The sequence below is a fragment of the Mercenaria mercenaria genome, chromosome 18 (genome assembly GCF_021730395.1).
Source record: "Mercenaria mercenaria strain notata chromosome 18, MADL_Memer_1, whole genome shotgun sequence".
Taxonomy (NCBI): Eukaryota; Metazoa; Mollusca; class Bivalvia; order Venerida; family Veneridae; genus Mercenaria; species Mercenaria mercenaria.
Window position 1 is genome coordinate 34,612,794 of NC_069378.1, and position 21,985 is coordinate 34,634,778.

The 21,985-nt window shown below is 34.6% G+C and overlaps 1 protein-coding gene across 3 annotated transcripts; it reads right to left on the bottom strand.

Annotated features, from left to right (window-relative positions):
• Nucleotides 1-265: 265 nt before the first annotated feature.
• On the bottom strand, nt 266-21,410 carry LOC123538454 (WD repeat-containing protein 86-like). Of its 3 annotated transcripts, XM_045322568.2 has the most exons (7): nt 21,064-21,410; nt 19,294-20,102; nt 13,160-13,295; nt 10,063-10,166; nt 9,144-9,231; nt 8,345-8,452; nt 4,688-4,826 (listed from the first exon to the last, which is right to left on the bottom strand). In XM_045322568.2, the coding sequence occupies exons 2-6, from the start codon at nt 20,053-20,055 to the stop codon at nt 8,349-8,351; spliced, it is 1,194 nt and encodes a 397-aa protein (XP_045178503.2). In that variant the 5' UTR covers nt 20,056-20,102; nt 21,064-21,410; the 3' UTR covers nt 4,688-4,826; nt 8,345-8,348. The 3 variants fall into 3 exon arrangements, with proteins under 3 accessions (XP_045178501.1, XP_045178502.1, XP_045178503.2); XM_045322566.2 differs by lacking the exon at nt 8,345-8,452 and having other exon boundaries at nt 266-4,826; XM_045322567.2 differs by lacking the exons at nt 8,345-8,452; nt 10,063-10,166 and adding an exon at nt 11,108-11,211 and having other exon boundaries at nt 266-4,826.
• Between the last annotated feature and the right edge of the window lie 575 nt (nt 21,411-21,985).

Genomic DNA, 21,985 nt, shown 5'->3' on the forward strand with positions numbered 1-21,985 from the left:
TAAGGACTGCCTAGATCATTGGTTGATCTGCTAGATCACTGTTAGGACTGCCTAGATCATTGGTTGATCTGCTAGATCATTGTAAGGACTGCCTAGATCATTGGTTGATCTGCTAGATCGCTGTAAGGACTGCCTAGATCATTTGTTGATCTGCTAGATCACTGTTAGAACTGCCTAGATCATTGGTTGATCTGCTAGATCATTGTAAGGACTGTCTAGATCATTGTTAGTATGGTACAGACAGATTAGTACTCCCAGAAATCTGTGTAAGGATTGTCCTTATCATTGTGATGACTGCAAGGTTGTAGTTAGCACTTCCATTAAGCTTGAGAAGTAACAACAAACACTGTGTTTTCTAAGAGAGTTTATTGAATGAACAGTAACAAGAAGTCTCATTTATCACAGATTTCACTATATTCTACCAAAAAAAAAGAGTTGACTCATTGTATTTTTTTTCCCTCATAATGTTGATTCTTTGTTGATTTAAATATTGCAACATTTTGAATCCTTTTAGTTTTATACATACTTATTTTTTTCCATTATGGTTAAACTGTTGGCTTATATAAAAGTTTATAACTTTAGATACATATATAAGTATGCATTTTAAAAAAACAATGAATAAAAGAGAAGTAAATGCTGTAAATACTTGAGAGAAAAAAAATACACTTTTCATTTGTTCACTGCTTTGTGAACAAGAGTATTACAGGGTCTAGTTTTCTTTATCATATTTGCACAAAAACTAAGAGCCAGATTACATGATAGAACCCAAAACTAATAAACTTTTTCAGTTAATTTCAATTTAATACAACAGTCAAACTTGGTTTGCTTAAACTTGGTTATTTCAAACGATACCATTTGTTTGGACTCATTGTAAGGTCTTGGCAAAATCCCTTTACAATGTAAATTGCTCAATGGCTCAGACTACTGATATTAAATTAACTCAAACAATTTTTCCCAGTCCCATTAAGTTTACGCAGGAGAAGTTTGACTGTACTTATAACTGGAATATCACCTCACCATTATATGTTTAGTTTACATACAACTTTGGTTTTAGAGTGAATGCAACTAGTTTAGCATGATGGGATCAATTTTCATTTAGCTCTGTAAGTTGATAGAAAGCTAGGTGTATTTTTAATACGAAAATATTGTGCTATATGCATGTATATATATATGGAAACATTGATCAGCTGTAATTATTTGCTAAAAATAAACATCAAAAACACACAAAAATGTTGATCAAATGAATTGAACAATAGATGCTGATACTAGAACCTGCTAGTACACACGGAAAAAATGACATAACTCGCTACAAATGTAAGCTTCAAGTTTATGACATGATAGATGTTGAATAATCTAATTTTAATTAATACACAAAATGGACATGGATGTAAAGTTTTTCTGGGGTTTTCTTCAAGATTGGTTTGTTTTCAAGCTTTAAATTTCCAGTGGAGTTGCCTGTGATAGGCAAGCAGAGCTTTACTTTGCCTTGGTATTGTTTCTCTTAATTTGGTAGAAAATTCTCCTCAAAAAATAAAATACAAAAACAGAGTAATTTCTCTAAAAAAGGTAGATAAAATTAAAGAGTATTTTTCATTCAGTGAAAGTATTCTTGACAAAACAGTTATGAAATAATGTCATGTACATTTTTTTCTAACTAAAACTACATCGAGTTTACCAATTTACAAATGTATATTTTCTGGAAAATTGAGAGAAAATATGCATGAAAAAAAAAAGTTACACTAGATACAATGCAATTCAAATTTGGTAAATCTGTTGACAAAGAAAGAAAACTGATAAAATGAAGAAAACAGTCTATCAAGAAAACGGTCATTTAACTTAACTAACTATAGATTTAAACACTTTATTGCCTTGCAGCCCTTCATGCCCTGGGTTACCCAATTTTGTATTGCACCCTTAATCAGTTGAAATCCTGCAGATTATATGAACATAAGACAGTAATCCACAACATGCTGTTGAAAACAGCATTAACCTTTCACAATATAACTATAACATACTTTGTTTCGCAAACACACATGATGAAATGAGCAGGACCATGAGAAAACCAACGGCGTAGTGGCTTTGCAACCAGCATGGATCCAGACCAATCTGAGCAGTCTGATCAGTATCCATGCTGTTCGTTTTCCTATTTCAATTAAAGAAACCAACATAGTGCAAATGCCCTATGTTTGTTTTCTCATGGTTTGGCTCAAATGGCTAAAATATACGAATACTACCAGCAAGTGAAAGAAATTCTGACGTACACCTGTTTAGATGTTTACTTACAGACACTTGATAGACAATAAGTATGCTTTTTATACTTTGACAGTTACTCCGGCATACATACATCAGTTATCTATTAAGTTTGCCTGGGACTATACATGCAGTATAATTAAACGCCACTGACTTAAACACAGAAAAAATCATTATGATTTGTTTGTAGCAAGAAAGATTATAAGATTCTTTTACTTGTAAGTACGGATAGAAATATCTTGCTCAAGGGTAACTGTTTAGGCGCTAACAGGGCTCTGCCAAGTTGCTGCAGAGCCAGGTAGTTCCATCCACACATTTACCAGTGAAAAAATCTTTTTCTTGCATGTAGTATTCTTCAAATAACGGAAGAAATGAAATAAAACTGGTGCTTTTGTTTTAAGCAATGTTTTACTACAGTAGCCTCTGAATTTACACATTCATTCATAAATTACAGCACGAGAGTCATTTACACTCCAGGGTGTAAGACAAAGTTTTCCAGCACTGCCCAAAACACTGGAAAATTCTGTCAGGCATGCAAAATATATACAGTGCAACCTCTGTAGAGCAGCATCATTTGGGAGATACAAATATTGACTGTTGTGTAAAGGTTGTTGTTCTGGAGAGGTAACTTGATTTGATAGTATTTTTGAGCTTGAGAAATTTTGATTATGTTGTTACAGAGGATTCTGCTTAAGAGAGGGCCACTCTGGAGAGGTTGTACTGTATGTATATATATATATTAACATGAAACAGAACTATCATAAATGATTTCTTATGCTCCTTGAGCTCCTGCGCATTTTAAATATCTCCAAGTGTTTTCCAACTGCGAAATGGTGTTGTCTAGAAAAAGGGTAATTTCATCAAGGTATTCTTAAACATCCTTAAACATTTCCCAACAGTTTGCGTTTTTCTGTGCTGAATCAGTTACTGGTGATATTAACTTAGTTCTAAAACAGGGCAGAGTTGTTCACAAAGATATGCATCAGTTATAAATGCAGTCCTATTATTTAGATAAAAACTTTTATACAAGAACTGAAAAATTAAGAAAACAAATAAATAGCCGATACTTCTACAGTCAAACCTCTTTATAAAGACCACCTGGGATAGTCAAACAAATATCTTCATTTGCACCTGGTCTTTATTCACAGGTTAAACAACAACCCAAATATAACAAGAGAGTCATGATGACCCTATATCACTCACCTATGAAACTTGGCCTTGGAATCATCAAGCTAAATATTCTGACCAAGTTTCATGAAGACAGGGTCATAAATGTGGCCTCTACGGTGTCATCAAGCTTTTCCTTTGATTTAAATGGTAACCTAGTTTTTGACCCCATATGACCCAGTTTTGAACTTGGCATAGGAATCATCAAGATAAACATTCTGACCAAGTTTCATGAAGATATGGCCATAAATGTGTTCTCAAGAAATTTTGGTCGCACGGACGGACGAAGGGAGATCACAAAAGCTCACTTTATCACTACGTGACAGATGAGCTTATAAAAAAGAAACATGTGGTCTTTACAGTCTGGTTAAACTACACTTCATAATAAAAAAGAAATATGTTGTCTTTTCAGCAAGTTGGTCTTGCACACAGGTGATCGTTAAAACAGGTTTGACTGTGCATGATAAACAAAACAATATTGCACAATTTTATACATCAGTCTTTTTTACACCTTTCACTCCCCACAACATTAAAAGAACAATGATATACTAACATCAAAAAGGACCCTAACTAAGAATACAGAAACGTGCATTTTATTAATTCATACGGATTTAAAAAGAATAAAAAAACTCTTAAAGTTCGTTGCTAAACTGAAAACTATTCAATTTTATGAGTCATAAAAAAATCAGTCATGTTCTGAAGCTATAGCCCAGTGTCCGTTGACTGTGCATTATCACATTTAATCAACACGCAACAAAATCGGCCTGTAAGCCGAATCATTTTTAGTTACTGACTGATGGCAGAAAGTGCGACCTTGACTTTTTATTGCACCAACAAAAAAGGGTCATCTACCAACCACATACAAGCAGCGGTAATCTTACAATAACTTCTTCAGACACAACTCTTTCAAATGATACCAAAAAACATGGGGTCATCAGGCATCGAAATATACCTATTTGTTGATCGGATACCTTAATTTTTTTCCGGAACACTTAAAGTGCAGAAAAAATAATATAGAAAATAATATGTAAAGCAAAAGGTCGACAACTACGTGGAAATTAACAACTGTTGTTATTAAAAATAATACACTCCCATCCTAACAAAATACTGAAAAATCATAAAAATTCGTTGGGGAATAAAACAACAAATTAAATTTCTTGAATCTTAAATCTACAAATACATGTCTCAGTGAAATGATCGCCTTTGCTGAAAATACAGTCTTGATTCTTTTCATGTCCAATATATCTCGTCTTTCTGTTTCACGTATTAACGACTGGTTCCCCTTTACTCTATCATAATCTTATTGCCTTGGCCATTAGCAATGCCATTTTGATTCTGATCAATTTTGCTAATTTGCTCAATTTTATCAGAATTTTCTTTGCTTTTCTTTTTCTCTTCATCCTCTTTTCCTGAAAAACAAAACAAAAATGTAAGGCTACTGGTGCTTCATTTCATGTGTAACAATTATTTGCTCTGCAATGAGAACATTTTCATTTTTGACATGCTCTTTTTTGTGATCTTAGATGTGCGTCAGGTGATTTTTACAGAAAAAATAGAACGGATTTTACATTAATAAATCTTTGAAATATACTGAGATTAAAAGAAAAGACTGTCATGGATTTTTGGTGAAGTTCTATTGTAACCATTAACATGTACATGCATAAAATACACATTAATCACAGACAAAACAACAAGGATAAAAACATCATATTTTTAGAATAACGGTAATAATAAGTCGTTTTTAGAATATACACAAATACATAAATATTGAACAAACAAGAAGTGCACTTTTAATGTTGCTAGTGCGTAGTTACATTACGTTTAAAAGGTATAAAAATTAAAATTATTTGTAATTATGTTTTGAAAAGGTGTTGTTTTTTCTGTCTCGAAGAATGTAGTAAAATAAGTCAGGAGTATTCAATGAAATGTAATTTTACGCTGTTTATATTGACCGCTTTTTACCAGTCCCTTCGTTGTATCAACACTACTATTTATATTGACAGCTTTTTACCAGTCCCTTCGTTGTATCAACACTACTATTTATATTGACAGCCTTTTACCAGTCCCTTCGTTGTATCAACACTACTATTTATATTGACCGCTTTTTACCAGTCCCTTCGTGGTATCAACACTACTATTAACATTGACCGCTTTTTACCAGTCCCTTCGTGGTATCAACACTACTATTTACATTGACCGCTTTTTACCAGACCCTTCGTTGTATCAACACTACTATTTACATTGACCGCTTTTTACCAGTCCCTTCGTGGTATCAACACTATTATATTGACCGCTTTTTACCAGACCCTTCGTTGTATCAACACTATTTATATTGACCGCTTTTTACCAGACCCTTCGTGGTATCAACACTACTATTTCAATTGACCGCTTTTTACCAGACCCTGCATTGTATCAACACTACTATTTCAATTGACCGCTTTTTACCAGTCCTTTCGTGGTATCAACACTATTTATATTGACCGCTTTTTACCAGACCCTTCGTTGTATCAACACTATTTATATTGACCGCTTTTTACCAGACCCTTCGTGGTATCAACACTACTATTTCAATTGACCGCTTTTTACCAGACCCTGCATTGTATCAACACTACTATTTGAATTGACCGCTTTTTACCAGTCCCTTCGTGGTATCAACACTATTTATATTGACCGCTTTTTACCAGACCCTTCGTTGTATCAACACTATTTATATTGACCGCTTTTTACCAGACCCTTCGTGGTATCATCACTACTATTTCAATTGACCGCTTTTTACCAGACCCTGCATTGTATCAACACTACTATTTCAATTGACCGCTTTTTACCAGACCCTTCGTGGTATCAACACTACTATTTATATAGACCGCTTTTTACCAGACCCTTCATTGTATCAACACTACTAATTATTATATTGACCACATTTAGCCAGATAGTCTATCATATCAAGAATTTGACCAGATCCTTCTATGTTATTTATATTGACCATATTTTTAACCAGATCCTTTACTGTATCAACACTTTATCAAAATGAGTTAATTAGCTGTATGTTAAGTTACGCGCCTTTCTCTAATACCATCAAGAATGATCAATTTGGATGAAATTCATTTTAGGTGAGTTCAGCATGTGTTATGTGTGTGTTTTTTCCCTCATGTTTATATCGTTTCTATATAGATACATAAAAGTTTAAACTATTTCAAAGATGATTTAAAGATCCTTAAAAACAAACTTATGGTTTTCAATTTGGCAGGAACATCTTTTTTGCTATACACAGAAGTGGCGGAAAAAAGACACGAATATAAGTTGACAGGAATGGTTAAGGTTCGTTACCGTGATTTTTTTTGGTTCCGTAGTTCATCATCAAAATGGCATAAAAGTGTACAATGGTCTATATCTGAATTGGAAATCGGTTGTATAAATGACTTGACATTGAAAAAAACAACTTAAATTAAAAAACCGCTGCGGTCTCCCAACATAACATTTTACAACATACACATGTACAAATTCCGAAATATTAGTCGCAAAAAATAAGTTACAAAGCCTATCATGATGAGATTGTTTTTAGTTCTCCAGTCTTAAAATGTGTGTAAGTGTCATCTTTTAATGATACATTAATGATTTGTATTCAGTTTGGGCTTTAATGACATGATAGATGTAATATAGAATGTAAAAAGCTGGCGTCACTCAATACAACAATTAACAGCACACACGTGTAATGTTTACAGAAAAGTTGACAAAAATAACTGACGAAGCCAGCGGAATCTTACGCCTCTTTTGAAGTCTCTCCGCATTGAGAATTTGTTCTTCAGTAAAAGCCGGCGGTCTGTCTTTAATAACAGGAAAAACAGTTTTCATGCAGAATACAAAAAAAAAAATGAAAATATGTAAAACAAGAGCTGTTGGAGGACAGCACCGCTCGACTATTCAACAGCATTTTTGAATGAATATACAAATCGAAAAAGGGGCACAATTTTTCAGAAATGTAAAACGAAAGTTATGTCAGCTTATCACAGAGGACAAGGTTGTGAAGTTTAAATCCATTCGAATTAATCGGTATTGAGATACCAGCTTACATACAAAAAACTTAACAAAAATTTACTGAGACGAAACAAGGGCATAGTTTTGTAAAACTGCGAGAAGTTTCAATCCATTCCCATCTGTAGGTTTACATACAAAACAATAACTAAAGGAGCCCCGAGTCCAGTAACTCCAAAAACTGGTGTTGTAACAGCGCAAGCATATTTTCATCTTGCAGCAAAACGCCAACTTTTGTTTCTAACATAGCTACGCAATGTCTACAAAACTATAATGGACATTTGAAATTGTAAACATTGATAAACATGATGTAATAAAAAAATGCAGACATGCCAAGGCCTTAGGTAAAATTATAGTAATATTTACTATACTGGATGGTTTGTTGGGTGTTTGCCAAACAGAAACGTTATTTTTAAAGACGTTTAGACCCACTGTGCCCATGGAAACAAAACATGGCATATTAAAACATTTAGTACACAAAATATTTTTGAAAATCGAATGCCTACATGCCTTTTCCAACTAACGACCTACTCACTTCTAAAACGTGTGGAAAGCTAATTGGCACATTCAAATTGTATGACAATTTATACTAGCGTCACTCTATATGTTTTATATAAAGCATTTGAAATGCAAAGAAGCATATCCGACATGCCATTAATTATTTAAAGCACACAGCTGAATCAAAGTTATGAAAATGATAGAAACGTTCACTTCTAAAACATTTCTAGGTCTTTCTCATGCATCACTAATTATAACTGGAGAAAAAACATTTGAAATGAAAAGCAGCATTCCCGATAAGCCATTAAATATTGATAGCACACATCACCAATGGAACAGTTCTAAATAAATAAATAAATAAATAAAACGAAATAAAAATGAAACTAGTGTTACGAACGCATTCAACGTCGGGAGTTCACATTTCTTTGCAATTCACTAAATAAAGCTTGCATGTTTTGCTCCCGGTCAGTGATGCTGCCCTTCGTTGATACAATCACATCTGACGCTAATATTTATACAAAACAACTCAATACGGTTAAACGTTGGAAGTCCGGGAACTTTTAAAAGAAATAGCACTTTGCACCTAAAAATATTTTGTAAGTTCCTTGTTTTAAAGTAAACGCCAATATTTAAAATCATCATCATATGATATGTTTATCTTGTACTTGAAAAACAAAAGACATGTACTTCTGAAGAATAATTAAGAGGCATAATGCAAATTGTTATACATGTACTTAATACAAAACGAACACAGCGCCGCCTTGCTTGAGACGCTGCTTTGAAACAAATATTGCTTAAATATATATAATAACACTGTACTTGAAAACATAAAAACATAAAAATAAATGAAAGAAGAATGTACCGTTAGGTAGCTATTTCATTTCCCCATGCTTCTCAAGCATAGTTAAATCTATTGTTATACAGTGGTTTCCTCAACCACAGTTCACAGCTATTTCATTTCCCCAGATTTCATACCTTATCGGAATACAATTAACCAGATTTGTCAACCACAACTTAATTGGGGGTGTGTGGATTCTACCTGAACTGTGATATTTCAGCACCGTTGTAACTATGTATGGGGCACCTTTCTATTTAATTACTAGTGACAAAATTAATCAAACAGTTGAATCAAAGTATTGCCAAATGAGCAAAAAAAGATGGCCAAAAATTAATAATAATAGTTTAATCAATAATACCGAAAGCTGTGTCGTCGTTGATTCCGGTGATATCCCAGACTTTTACGGCACCGTCGTAAGAACCAGTAAACAGGCGTCCCTCAACAATCTGTGTTAGGATAAAAAAGAAGAGAATTGTTTACGCCATACATGTAAGTACTAGCAGAAGATGCCCTAAATTTAGAGTTACAAACTATTTTTCGAATTTCTGTGAGAATATTCTTAAACGAATTTACCAAATAGGGCGTCGTCAAGTTTACAGTATTTGTATAAATCAGCTTTATTGAAAATTATTTGTTCAAGAACCTCCTTAATAAATCATAATGGTCATAACAAATATTTCAATATAATAATCGTTTTAACAGAAATAGTGTGCAAATTTTTTTCACTTTATACAGAAGACTATTTTTAGTATTTCTCAAATCCCACTTGTACCCTAATTCCCATGTCTGAAGTTTTACTGTGCATGGCCAAAAACGACGGCAAAGACTTTTACATGGCCAAAACAACGGCAAAGACTTGCATGGTAATAACGATGGCAAAGACTTTTGCATGGTCATAACGATGGCAAAGACTTTTGCATGGCCAAAACGATGGCAAAGACTTTTGCATGGTCATAACGATGGCAAATACTTTTGCATGGTTATAACGATGGCAAAGACAGACTTTTACATGGCAAAAAACGATGGCAAAGACTTTTGCATGGCCAAAAACGATGGCAAAGACTTTTGCATGAACAAATACCCGAGACGTTTCGTGTTTTATAACTATAATGTAAGTTTCTGAAATGGAATGCACTAAGAATTTCATTAGTTTTAACTATCAGGTTACATAAAGTAATCGGGATATAGCAAATATATAAGTCTCTTGACCGATCAACCGGAGTCTTTAACTGAAATCAAACTAAACAAAACAAAACGAAAGAACTAATTGGTGTTACCTGAAGGGAGGTAATAGCTACATTATGTCCGGCGAATGTCCGCCTGAGAGCCCCGGATTTCGAGTCATAACATTGAACAAGAGAATCGCCAGAGCCTGTGTACACTGGGTTAAATAAAAAATAACAACGGGTATTATTTTCAAAACTACTTGGATAAAAATGTCTATATCAGTTCTGGTGGAAACTAGAATTCTAATCGTCGTAGTTTGGTGCTATCAACTAGAAAAGTAAAAGGAATGAACACTCACTGAAATGGAAGGTATCTACAAAAACAGTAAGGGGTTTTAAATGTCTATACTAAACACTTCACTCTAACTAATGCTGCTTTCTGTTGACATCCTGCTGGAAGAGCACACTCATTAAAAGACCAAATGAACACTTTTGAGAATCACGATGCAAATATATTATTATTGTTTTGGTTGAATGTTTCCTCTCCGTAATAAAATAAAGATAAGATTCTGTTTTTTCTTTAAGGTTGAAATAACTGTCCGCAAAATTTAGTCCATATGGTATGTTTATTAATGTACACTTTTATGAAAAATTTTATCAAGAGAAAATAAATAACAAGTTTTAAATAAATAAATAAATGTCCAGTTATATCAGTTAGAATGCACATAGTATGTTCTGTAAAATACATGAGCCGCACCATGAGAAAACCAACATAGTGCATTTGCGACCAGCATGGTTTCAGACAAGCCTGCGCATCCGCGCAGTCTGGTCAGGATCCATGCTGTTCGCGAACGGTTTCTGTAATTGCAATAGGCTTTGAAAGCGAACATCATGGATCCTGACCAGACTGCGCGGATGCGCAGGCTGGTCTGAATCCATTCTGGTCGAAAATGCACTATGTTGGTTTTCTCATGGTGCGGCTCATATATGTTATTTGATTAGTTTTAAAAAGTGTCCAAGTGTTCTGAGTGAGTAGTGGAATCTATAAATTATATATTCTACTAACAACAGAAAACCCTGGTTCTATCGTCTACTGAACTAGGTTAAATTCTGGTTTGTTTGGGATTATATAGCTTCTACTGAACTACAGTAAAACCTGTAAAGCGTTGATAGCTCCGTCATGACCTTTGAACTCGCGCACAAGTGAACCGGATTTTCCGGTATACAGTCGGGCAACCGCATCTCCGCATCCGGTTAACACTGAAAGTAGTGCCGTCATAAGAGGTCAGACGCGGCAATTGTAATAACAATCAGTATGAACTACGGAATTTAACATTTTTAAGTACTATAGGCTCAAAAGAGTTTGTATAAAACACATGGAAATCAAACCTCTATTTGCATTCCAATTTTATAACATACTATATGGAGGTTTGTCTGACCTTAATTTATCAACAATTTGTTATAGCGAAAACAAATACAAGGAAATATCTGTATAACATTTACGCGGACGATCATTTTCTATAGAACAAATCATATTGTTTAGAAGGAGATAAAAACGTAAGGATAGTATTCGTGCATTTTTCTCTGAGCCAGCGAAAACGAAACTAATTAAGATTAGGCCTGCCAGTACTTTTCCACTGTCTTATTGGTAGGAATGATTGGTTGACCTTTTGAAAAGACTTACCTGGGCTCATCGTGATTGTCTGAGAGGGCAAAAGAGGATCGACAGGTAAATTCATCACCTCTTCAGTTAGATAAAGCAATCGGATATGTCATATTAAAATGTATTGTAGGAAATTGCCTATTTTATGTCTGAGAAGGACTTTTGTTTTCATGCAGCCATGTATGTGGCCTGTAATGGATACTTTGTCTGAGAAAGATCTGTCTGAAAAATTCTTTCTTCCGTTAATGGAGATAGCGTGGTTGCAGATGTGGTAAAGTTATCGTTACATTTTGTCCTTCAACTCAGATAAGTTTGTACATGATTTCTAAAGAAGACTAATTGACCAGACGACTCAAGTAGCTCATCTACAAGACAATGTGACTTTTTTGGGATAAAAAGATGAATATTAAATATAACATGCAGTTTGCACAACATGACCTGTTCAACAAGAAGTGCAGGCTTCAAAATTAAATCTAATATATTAGTGAAATACTTAACAGGTTAATTTTTACTATCCGAACAAAACGAATCACTTCAGTGAAAACTTACAGCTATAAGATTAATGGTCAAATATAATGTTGCTTGTTATAATTACAATGTGCAATGTTTACAGTTATGCTTTAAAAATAACTAGTCCAGTTTGCCTAGTTTATTCACGTTATACAAGGAACAAGTCAAATAGTCACTTAAATACGGCCCCTTATCAAGCTTACAATTAGAGACTGAAAAAATTGTATATTCCCCGATACCAATATACGACCACAAGACATTGCCTCCCAAGAGAACTAAAAGCATTTTTGGTCGATTTCTGCGCTCGACCGGTTGTTAAACTTAGAAAAAAGGTCAATTAAAACCATTCACGCTCTGAATGTCTAACACCATAAAGAACTTACTGACTTTTCTAGTTGATAAAAGAACATTGTTTATTGCCGGTGCTTTTACATTATACCATGTTTTATAAAATATTCATACAGTTTCAAAGATCGAGTCGCTCCGGTCAAAGACATTTTGTTTCTGTATAAACCGGAGTTAATTGGCATTTTCCGATCACAACTAGTCATAAAACCTAAATACGTGAAAGTTAATTTGAAAACAATTCATTACTTATTCAGATACGCCTTTGCTTTGAAACATCATGCTTAATTAGGAATTAATGCTAACAGAACGCATCTTCAACGTTGGTGTATCCGAAAACAACAGTTAATGTAACGGTATTTCTTTTCTTTTCTTTTCAAATCATACCAATGGGTTAGAGATAATCATTATTTTATTCGATCAGGTTAGGTTAAAATGTTTTTAACTCGGACCCAATGTCTATATATATTTCAATTAATCTGTTTGTGAGACTTCGGCCTCAAGGCAAATGGCTCTAAACTTACACTGTAATGTTTGGCTTTAGTATCCTAGCTCCTTTTTAATCATACAGTGTTGCGTATGCAAGAAGTGTGATTCAAAATAAGATATAATTATGTTTTTAAGACTATATTTTCATTGACAAGCTGAATTTGCATTGACATCCCGAATAATATATGCTATAAAGCTTACCAAGGCCGTCTTTCATTTTGATGACGGAGACTGTATGCTTATGCCCCTTGTAAACTCTCGTACAATCTCCAAACTCCGTCACCCATGCTCTTCCGGTGTGGTCAGAACTTCCGGAATACAGGATTTTATTGATGACCTGAAGAATATAACAACATTCTTAAATATCGTGAACATTTACTGTTCGGGTTCAACGTCTTTTTTTAAAAAAAATTTCAGTCATATAAACGACGGTGTCTACTTGTAGCAGTGAGCACAATGCCCAACTTTATAGTGCTGCCTCACTGGAATACACGCCGTAGACACGTGACATGATACCCCACCCAGTCACATTATACTGACACCGGGCTGACCAGTCCTGGCACTATCCTCTAAATGCTGAGCGCCAAGTGAGGAAGCTGCTAGTACCATTTTTTACCAAAGACGTAAAAAATGGTACTAGTATCTTCAGCGCTTGGCGCTCAGCATTAAGAGGATTTTTTTTGTTGGATTTAACGTCGCACCGACACATGATAGGTCATATGGTGACTTTCCAGCTTTAATGGTGAAGGAAGACCCCAGGTGCCCCTCCGTGCATTATTTCATCACAAGCGGACACCTGGGTAGAACCACCGACCTTCCGTAAGCCAGAGGATAGTGCTAGGACTGGTCAGCCCGGTGTCAGTATAATGTGACTGGGTGGGGTATCATGTCACGTGTCTACGGCGTGATATTCCAGTGAGGCAGCACTATAAAGTTAGGCATTGTGCTCTCTGCTACAAGTAGACACCGTCGTTTATATGACTGAAAAATTGTTGAAAAAAGACGTTAAACCCGAACACACACACGCCGCTTTATACAGTTCGACTACCCGCAAAATCAATTTAGCCATGCTTTATTTTATTCGCTAGTTCCCATGTCATAGGACCCAAATGGGTGTTTTAATTTGCACTTATATACGCTGTGTATCAGCAATAGTTTAGTTGCATACAACTATCAGTTTGCGTTACTAGCGTTGAACTTCTTAGTTTCCTAAAACAATTTAAAACTTTTCTCTGCAAGTTACAGACTTTCACGCATGAATCAGAGGTCGAGACCGACTGACATCGGACTTGGACCAATGAATTTGACATTTACATCTCTCGTCTTCACTGTGTATAAAGGCTTACTTTAAATATGTTAACATTTGCTGTTCTTGTCCTGATTACCCAGCCAAGGCTGGGATCGAACTCCATGTTATTTGACTTCTTGTTCCTTCGCACGCGCTCACAAAATTGTAAGTTTAAAAAATGGTGGGTAGGGTTATTTCATTTTCACCAAATAAAGTGTGAAAGAGTCAGCGGTAAGTTATGTGTCAGTCGTTCTGGGAGATTTACATTTTTATATATATTCAATATGTTATTCCAACAAACAGCTTAATTACATAAGCTCCATGGAACCCATTGTACGAACGTGTTGTGTGTATCAAAATATCTTAATTCAATCAGTAAACAATTTTAAAAATAAATGGATTGAATGAAGCTTTACAAGCATTATCAAACGTTCAATAAAAACCCGGAAATCGAAATAACTGCACGATGCAGATGATGATGATACCCGCTGACTAGCTGTTGATATCGAGTCAGAAATATCCGAACAATGAAAAACTTTAGATGAAATTTTTAGCTCACTAGCGATGATATTCCACAGTTCATGAAAAATGTAAATAACAACATAACATATCAATTCTTCAATAACAGTTACGAAAATATTCGAACAAATTAAATTGTACCGGATATGGGTAACAGAATTCAGCCCTGCAGAATTTGCCGGTAACCTAATAGAATTGTTAATCACATATGGGACTGTATTTATTGTATTACAATGCCAGTGTTGCAATCGATGCAGCATTGAATATGTCTGCTTTAAAATATTAAATCATGATCCATCAATGAACTGTTACTAAAGCATGTAGGAAGGAAATTATGTTTAAAAATGTTCATATCGCGCTATTTATTTGCCCAGGGTTGGAACCAAATACGATGTCCTCGGACAAAGTCGCAGTCCAATTACCAGCCTGGAATGGTCTGTTTAAATAAAGCTCTCTCCCTCTAAATAATTCATTTTCTGTCTTCCTCATTTTCTATCAGTCTCCGCCAACAGATCAGCCTTCTAACTTGCACCAATTATTTTTTTCTGTCTTCTTTATTTTCTACCTTCCTATTGTTCTGTCTTCCTTGAACTGACTCATGTTCTACCAGCATTTCTCTCGTTTTCTATCTTCCTCTTTATCATCGTCAATTTATATCTCTAGACATATAGGAAACACCAGGTTTTATCAAAATTTAACAACACCGTTTGCAATTACTTAATGTCAGTTACACTTCTGCTTAAATTTAAGATTTTTAAAAAATCTGCCTAGCGTCGAACGGGTAATCTGTCATTGCAGTGTTACATGTGATCTTTAACAAAGATGCTTTGTGATTATCTTTTCTATATATTGTCAACATTGAATAAACAAAAAATAAAGAAAACTGTGCACTTCTCAACAACATTTCTGAATAAGTTACGTATGATTGTCTGGGGGCATGCCTCCAGACCAACATCAAAGTTTCAGTAAAAAATCAACAACAAAAAAGAGCAAGAACAAAAAAGAAAGAAACAAAAAAAAAAAAAAAAAAAACGCGTAGCAAATGATATTTGATATCGAAAATGATATAAACCAGTATTGTCGAAGTAGATATTTTAATGCGTATCATATAAAAACAAATCTCGAATCTTAAAAAAGGTAATAAAATGCTTATTTTGTAACTTTAAACTAAAAAAACACAACCCTTTTACGTACTGCCGGGTGTGCGTGTGTGTGTTTGGGGTGGGGGGAGTGGGGGGGGGGGGGGGCTTTAACTTCAAACTCAGCTGCATTATATAGGATTACTTTAATTTTACACATGATGTCTTTGCCCTCAAGGCACATGTATTTGATGTGATGTCATTAAGCGTTACGAGGCTCTGTGGGACAATTCCCATTCATGCAAATGCAAACATTGTGAGATATGATCAATGTTTCTACAACTTTTAAGTGCTGTAACCAAAACACAATCTATACTTAATGAATTATTAAATGAGATGAAAGCGGCAATGGCATTTTTCCATAACAAATTTTCGCCTTTTGCTTTAAATATATCAATAATCTAATAATAATCATCCCTGACAAAAAAAAAAAAGATCTATCACAACGTTTGCTATGAATATTTCTTTCCATGAAGTGCCGTTTACTGCGTTATAAGGGAATCTTATTTCGATATAGTGATGAAATTCTAATTTGTTTTAACGAAATTCTATGTCATGAAATCGAAATCATATTCCGCTATATACACATAAATGTATAAATAGAGATTGTTTTTTGCTTTCTAAGAAATATTTATTCGTTGCAACGAAACATTTACTTATATAATACTGATTCCTTATAATGTAATATTAATATTCGTTAAAACAAAACCTTATTTCTCATGTTCAAGTGTAGCTGTTGTGTCAGTATCACCTAAATTGTACTATTTGGGTTTGTGTATGAGCAAAAACCTGCTACTCCAGTTTGTTTATGAGTAAAAACCTGCTACTCCGGTTTGTTCATGAGCAAAAACCTGCGATTTGTTTATGAGCAAAAATCTGCTACTCCGGTTTGTTTATGAGCAAAAACCTGCTACTGTGGTTTGTTTATGAGCAAAACCTGCTACTACGATTTGTTTATGAGCAAAAACCTGCTACTCCGGTTTCTTTATGAGCAAAAACCTGCTATTACGGTTTGTTTATGAGCTTGTTTATGAGCAAAAACCTGCCATTCCGGTTTGTTTATGAGCAAAAACCTGCTTCTACGGTTTGTTTATGAGCAAAAACCTGCTACTCCGGTTTGTTTATGAGCAAAAATCTGCTACTACGGTTTGTTTATGAGCAAAAAACCTGCTACTCCTGTTTGTTTATGAGCAAAAACCTGCTACTACGGTTTGTTTATGAGCAAAAACCTGCTACTACGGTTTGTTTATGAGCAAAAAACCTACTACTCCTGTTTGTTTATGAGCAAAAACCTATTACTCCGGTTTGTTTATGAGCAAAAACCTGCTATTACGGTTTGTTTATGAGCAAAAACCTGCTACTACGGTTTGTTTATGAGCAAAAACCTACTACTCCTGTTTGTTTATGAGCAAAAACCTGCTACTACGGTTTGTTTATGAGCAAAAACCTACTACTCCTGTTTGTTTATGAGTAAAAACCTGCTACTCCTGTTTGTTTATGAGCAAAAACCTACTACTCCTGTTTGTTTATGAGTCAAAACCTACTATTCCTGTTTGTTTGTCTGCAAAATCCTACTACTCTAGTGTGTACTTTCAATATTAGCGTCAATATAAGCAACCGTGTAATATTGTTTTAGTAGTTTTCCGCGAAAGCGCCGTTATATCAGCAAACAAGTACGACATTGGTTTACAGTACCCCACAATAGCATCCAAACTGTTGCCATTGTTACCTACATATTTTCTTTTTTCAGTCTAGAACATTTCCTTTCAAATTAGCGCGTGATAAGTGTTACCCTTTTTGATAACCCCATCTCTGAGTCAGCACTTTTCTTGTACATAAATAATTAATAGTGATCCAATGATGCTGTGAACACCAAAGAAGTCGAATTCTGTATTAATATTTTATGAGAATTCCCAGCCTCTTTGACCCGTACATAACTATACAAATATACCTCGGCATGCGACAGATTACATAAATCACCGTGGGAAATGCCACCCGGAAATATACACGCTAATTAAAACAATAAAACAGAAAAAAGAATCTATACATGTAGTTAAGTTTCTGTGACAAACCGTGATTATTTTAAAACATATATTTCTTGTAATGTCAAAGATCTTTTTACTTTTAGAGGAGAGGTAATATCTCGTGACCACAAGATATTAACTCGTAGGAATGAAATACAATCCCGTGGGCACAAGTTATTTATCTCGGTACCATGAGATACTAACTCAAGGGAAAGTGATACAAGAGTAAGTATCTCGTGTCCAAGAGACAAAAAAACCCGTACATTTTTACCTCGGTGCTTGTGTAAGATTGCAGCTGCTTTGGTCGTTCCAAAATGCGTTGCTACGGTGCTTACGATTTGTAAAGGAAAATGGAATGAAACAAATTTTGGTGCATATAATGAATAACTCAGACTGGTTATATAATAACTTAGATTAGTTCTCATAAACAGACAATTTATAAGTGTTTTGGAACATTGGCACGTGATGTGTACTGTTGGGGTCACTGGCTATTGTTGTCAGTTTCTGGTCGTACTGAATAGAACGTGTACTAGTATATCCAGTTTCCATTTTTGTTATATCGGATAAGCTTAGGTTTTTACCCCTCGGCTTAACATGAAAAACACGGTCTACCTTGTATACATATCATAATGATAAAAATTATGTATGTGGGTGGGAGTTTGATGCTTTTTTGTTGGTCAGTCGAACTACCGATTGACTGCGTTGTTACGTTGTCTGGACGTAAACACAATAAAAGACAAAAAGAGGGTGTCAACAAGACATAATAAATTATTTTAATCTGCGGACGCAAAAAAAATATTTCTTCGCGTTTTTTGTCCTAGAATGTCGTGTTTCGAAATTTCGCCATGTCTGCACAGAACTTTTGTTGAAGAAATTTGGTTGAAATCTCCTTTGAACAATTCTTTTTTCCCTTGGTCATGGGAACCAAAATTCTACATACAAAAGATTTCCCCCAAAGGATGTATTTTGAAGAAACCTGTAACGTATGAAAGGTGGCAACCATTGCGTTTTCTATATTTTGAATGTTCAAACGCTTGTATCAGATTTTACGCTTTATATTTACATATATAACGCATTATAGCAGTGTACTTTCAGAATGTGTAGTGGGCAGCTTGGTAGAACATTGTTGTTTGGCATGTGTTATGCCTGTAGATTAAAATGAGTACACTTAATCATGACATTTCATGCACTAGTAAAATTACATGTGCAAGCCGAGAAATTGTGAAAATTTCTTAGGACGTACCAATGCGTAGAAGAAACGTCGCGATGTAATTGATCTTTCTCAAATAAATTATTGATTATTGCGGTGTCTGTTTTTCTATGTATTGGCAATAGAATCTTGCGATGAATATTTACAGAACCTACCTGCATGCATATCACAGAGCCTTGATGACCGGCAAATAATTTGAGTTGCTCCCCTTTAAGAAGGTCCCAGGAGCGAATGCTGTAATCTGTACTTCCGGTGAAGAGTACTCTACCCATTGTATCTGTTGACATACATGTAATGGCCCCAGTGTGTCCCTTAAACACTTTAAGGCACTGTCCAGTTTCGAAATTCCAAGATCTTGCTGTGAAGTCAGCAGAACCAGTTAAAAGTAAATCTTTAGAACCATCGTAATTGTCTATATCGTCTGCACCTTCATCATCCCCTGGGATAAAAATAAGTGGATACACGCCCCTTTTGTGACCCCTAAACACTCTAATACATTCCCCGTTGTCAAAATCCCAACACCGTGCCGTACGGTCGTACGAACTTGTGAATATAAAATCTCCCGTACATATCATTCTATATATCACAGAAGTGTGTCCGCGCATGATGAGTACGCATTCGCACGTGCTTACATCCCACTTCCGGACAGTTTTATCAGCACTTCCGGTTAAGCAGAAACAGTCTTCGATTAAAATGCAATTAAGGTATTCTTCGTGACCCCTTAATATTCCAATGCACTCACAAGGTGATGTTTTTGCACTCCAAAGTCGTGCAGTTTTATCTTCACTTCCGGTAGCCAGAACACTGCCATCTTCACTCAACGCCATGCAGTTTACCCCGGTCTCATGACCATCTAACGTCTGCAGAAGAAACGAGTTCTTCTTAGAGCTTTCTGATTTTGAGGCACAACAACCCATGATTGTTGATAAATGTCACTTCTAGATCTATTTTAACAGCAACTATTCTGAAAGAAAATTATTTCAAGGTAATCTGAAATTGACAGTCACACAAACTATTTCACTACTGGTATACTGTTTATATGATAATTACGCAATACTTGTTGTTATATACTACAATGTATAAAACAAATCTGTACTATGACCAATGCATTGAAACATGTATTTTCTGGTTCAACATCTCCATTATATATGTATTTAACATATAAATGGTTTTAAAGTAAGCCTGTAAAGGGTTTACTTTCTACAAATAAAGATCACAAAAATCTTACATAATACATTATTTGCAGTTTCATGAAATATCAAATTATATCATATTTTCGAGGGCCAGACTTTACAGAGGACATAAGTTGTCAATTTATTGAGAAAAAAAAAGTATTTTTAATGCTGTCATAGGAGTGGTGCGACTTCTGTCATTGAATTATGTTAGCATGTCAAAAATTAATATAAGACGGGAATACACGCTCTAAACTAAGACTTTATCCATATGTCGTTTTTGTGCAGCTGTAATAGATCCACTATTTTTAGTTTAAACAATATTTTATTCAACAAATAGCATGTAATTACAATATATATTACAAAAGCAAGGGAGCGAGTAGTAAGCTAATAAGCTTTTTTTTAGAAACTCTCCCGAAAACAGAACAGAACAGAACAGAACAGAACAGAACAGTAATTTATTGATATAACTTGAACATGTACAGTTCATCGTTATAAGAACAAAATATACTAAACAGGAACATACTTAATTACAGTTACAACAATTAATTGTAAAATTAATGCATGCTAGCGGTCATTTTTTTATACAACGTTCAAGTTTTAAATATTTTGAAAAGTTCTGTTTTTGGAGTTGACTGTATATACTAGTAAATTGTGGACAATTTTGAAAAAGATCTACAACCTGTACATATATTGTTTTTGTTTAAAAAACGCTGACCAAATGGCAAAAAAAAAATGTGTTAAAAATCTTACCAGTTTCTGTGTCCGTATCATGTTTATTTGCCTTTAATTTTGAACTGCAATTTAACGTGGGACTATACAAAGCTTAAAAATTCCTCCGCTGTAACAGGAAAGTCACTAGCGTTAATATTCCACTGAATAATTTAAATGTTTCGTTTCGGTTAATTGTTTGTTAAAATTTGATGACATCATCGATTTATGTTATCTGGGTCGTCTGAATTTGTCCTATATAAACACTTGTTATTATATTTCAAACTTTAGTCTAAAGTAAAGATAATCGACCGATCACACACAATTCAAAATTACACAATGCCAAATATAAACATTGCTCAAAGAACAGAAAAACAGTCAATACCCGAATCACGTGGCATATCTGTCCTGAGCTGCAGTTGCTAAGTAACGGGTAAACAATGAGAAATACCTTTCAGGCATATTGTACAGGTAGCAATATTGTCTTTGGCTTCTATTGTTCCAATATCGACCCATACTTGAACCGTGGAACTTTAAAGAGGGGCGATCAAAGTGTCTTCTTCCCCTGACAGTCTGTTGGACTTGCGGCGATCTGTCAGTATTATATCTGATTTCATATCCTTTTAACTTTTTTAAGGTTCATACATTTTTAGATAGATCTAGTGTACATATCTCGGTAAAAAATGTAAAAATAGGAGCGTGTTTAAATATTAAGTTAGAACTAGAAAAAAGTAATAGTTTCTTTACAGGTAAATTCTGTATGTTATGCTAAAATAATGATATATTGATACGAAAGGACGAAAAAATATTGATTTGAGCGTTCTGGGCGAACGAAATAAAAGAAACGAAATATATAGAACTGTTGGTAAACTTTCGTGTCGGCGGTATAAAAAGTCACGTGCCTTAGCCCTATATTTGTCGTATCCACGTGCGATATATATGATACTTTATTGTCTGTTCATAT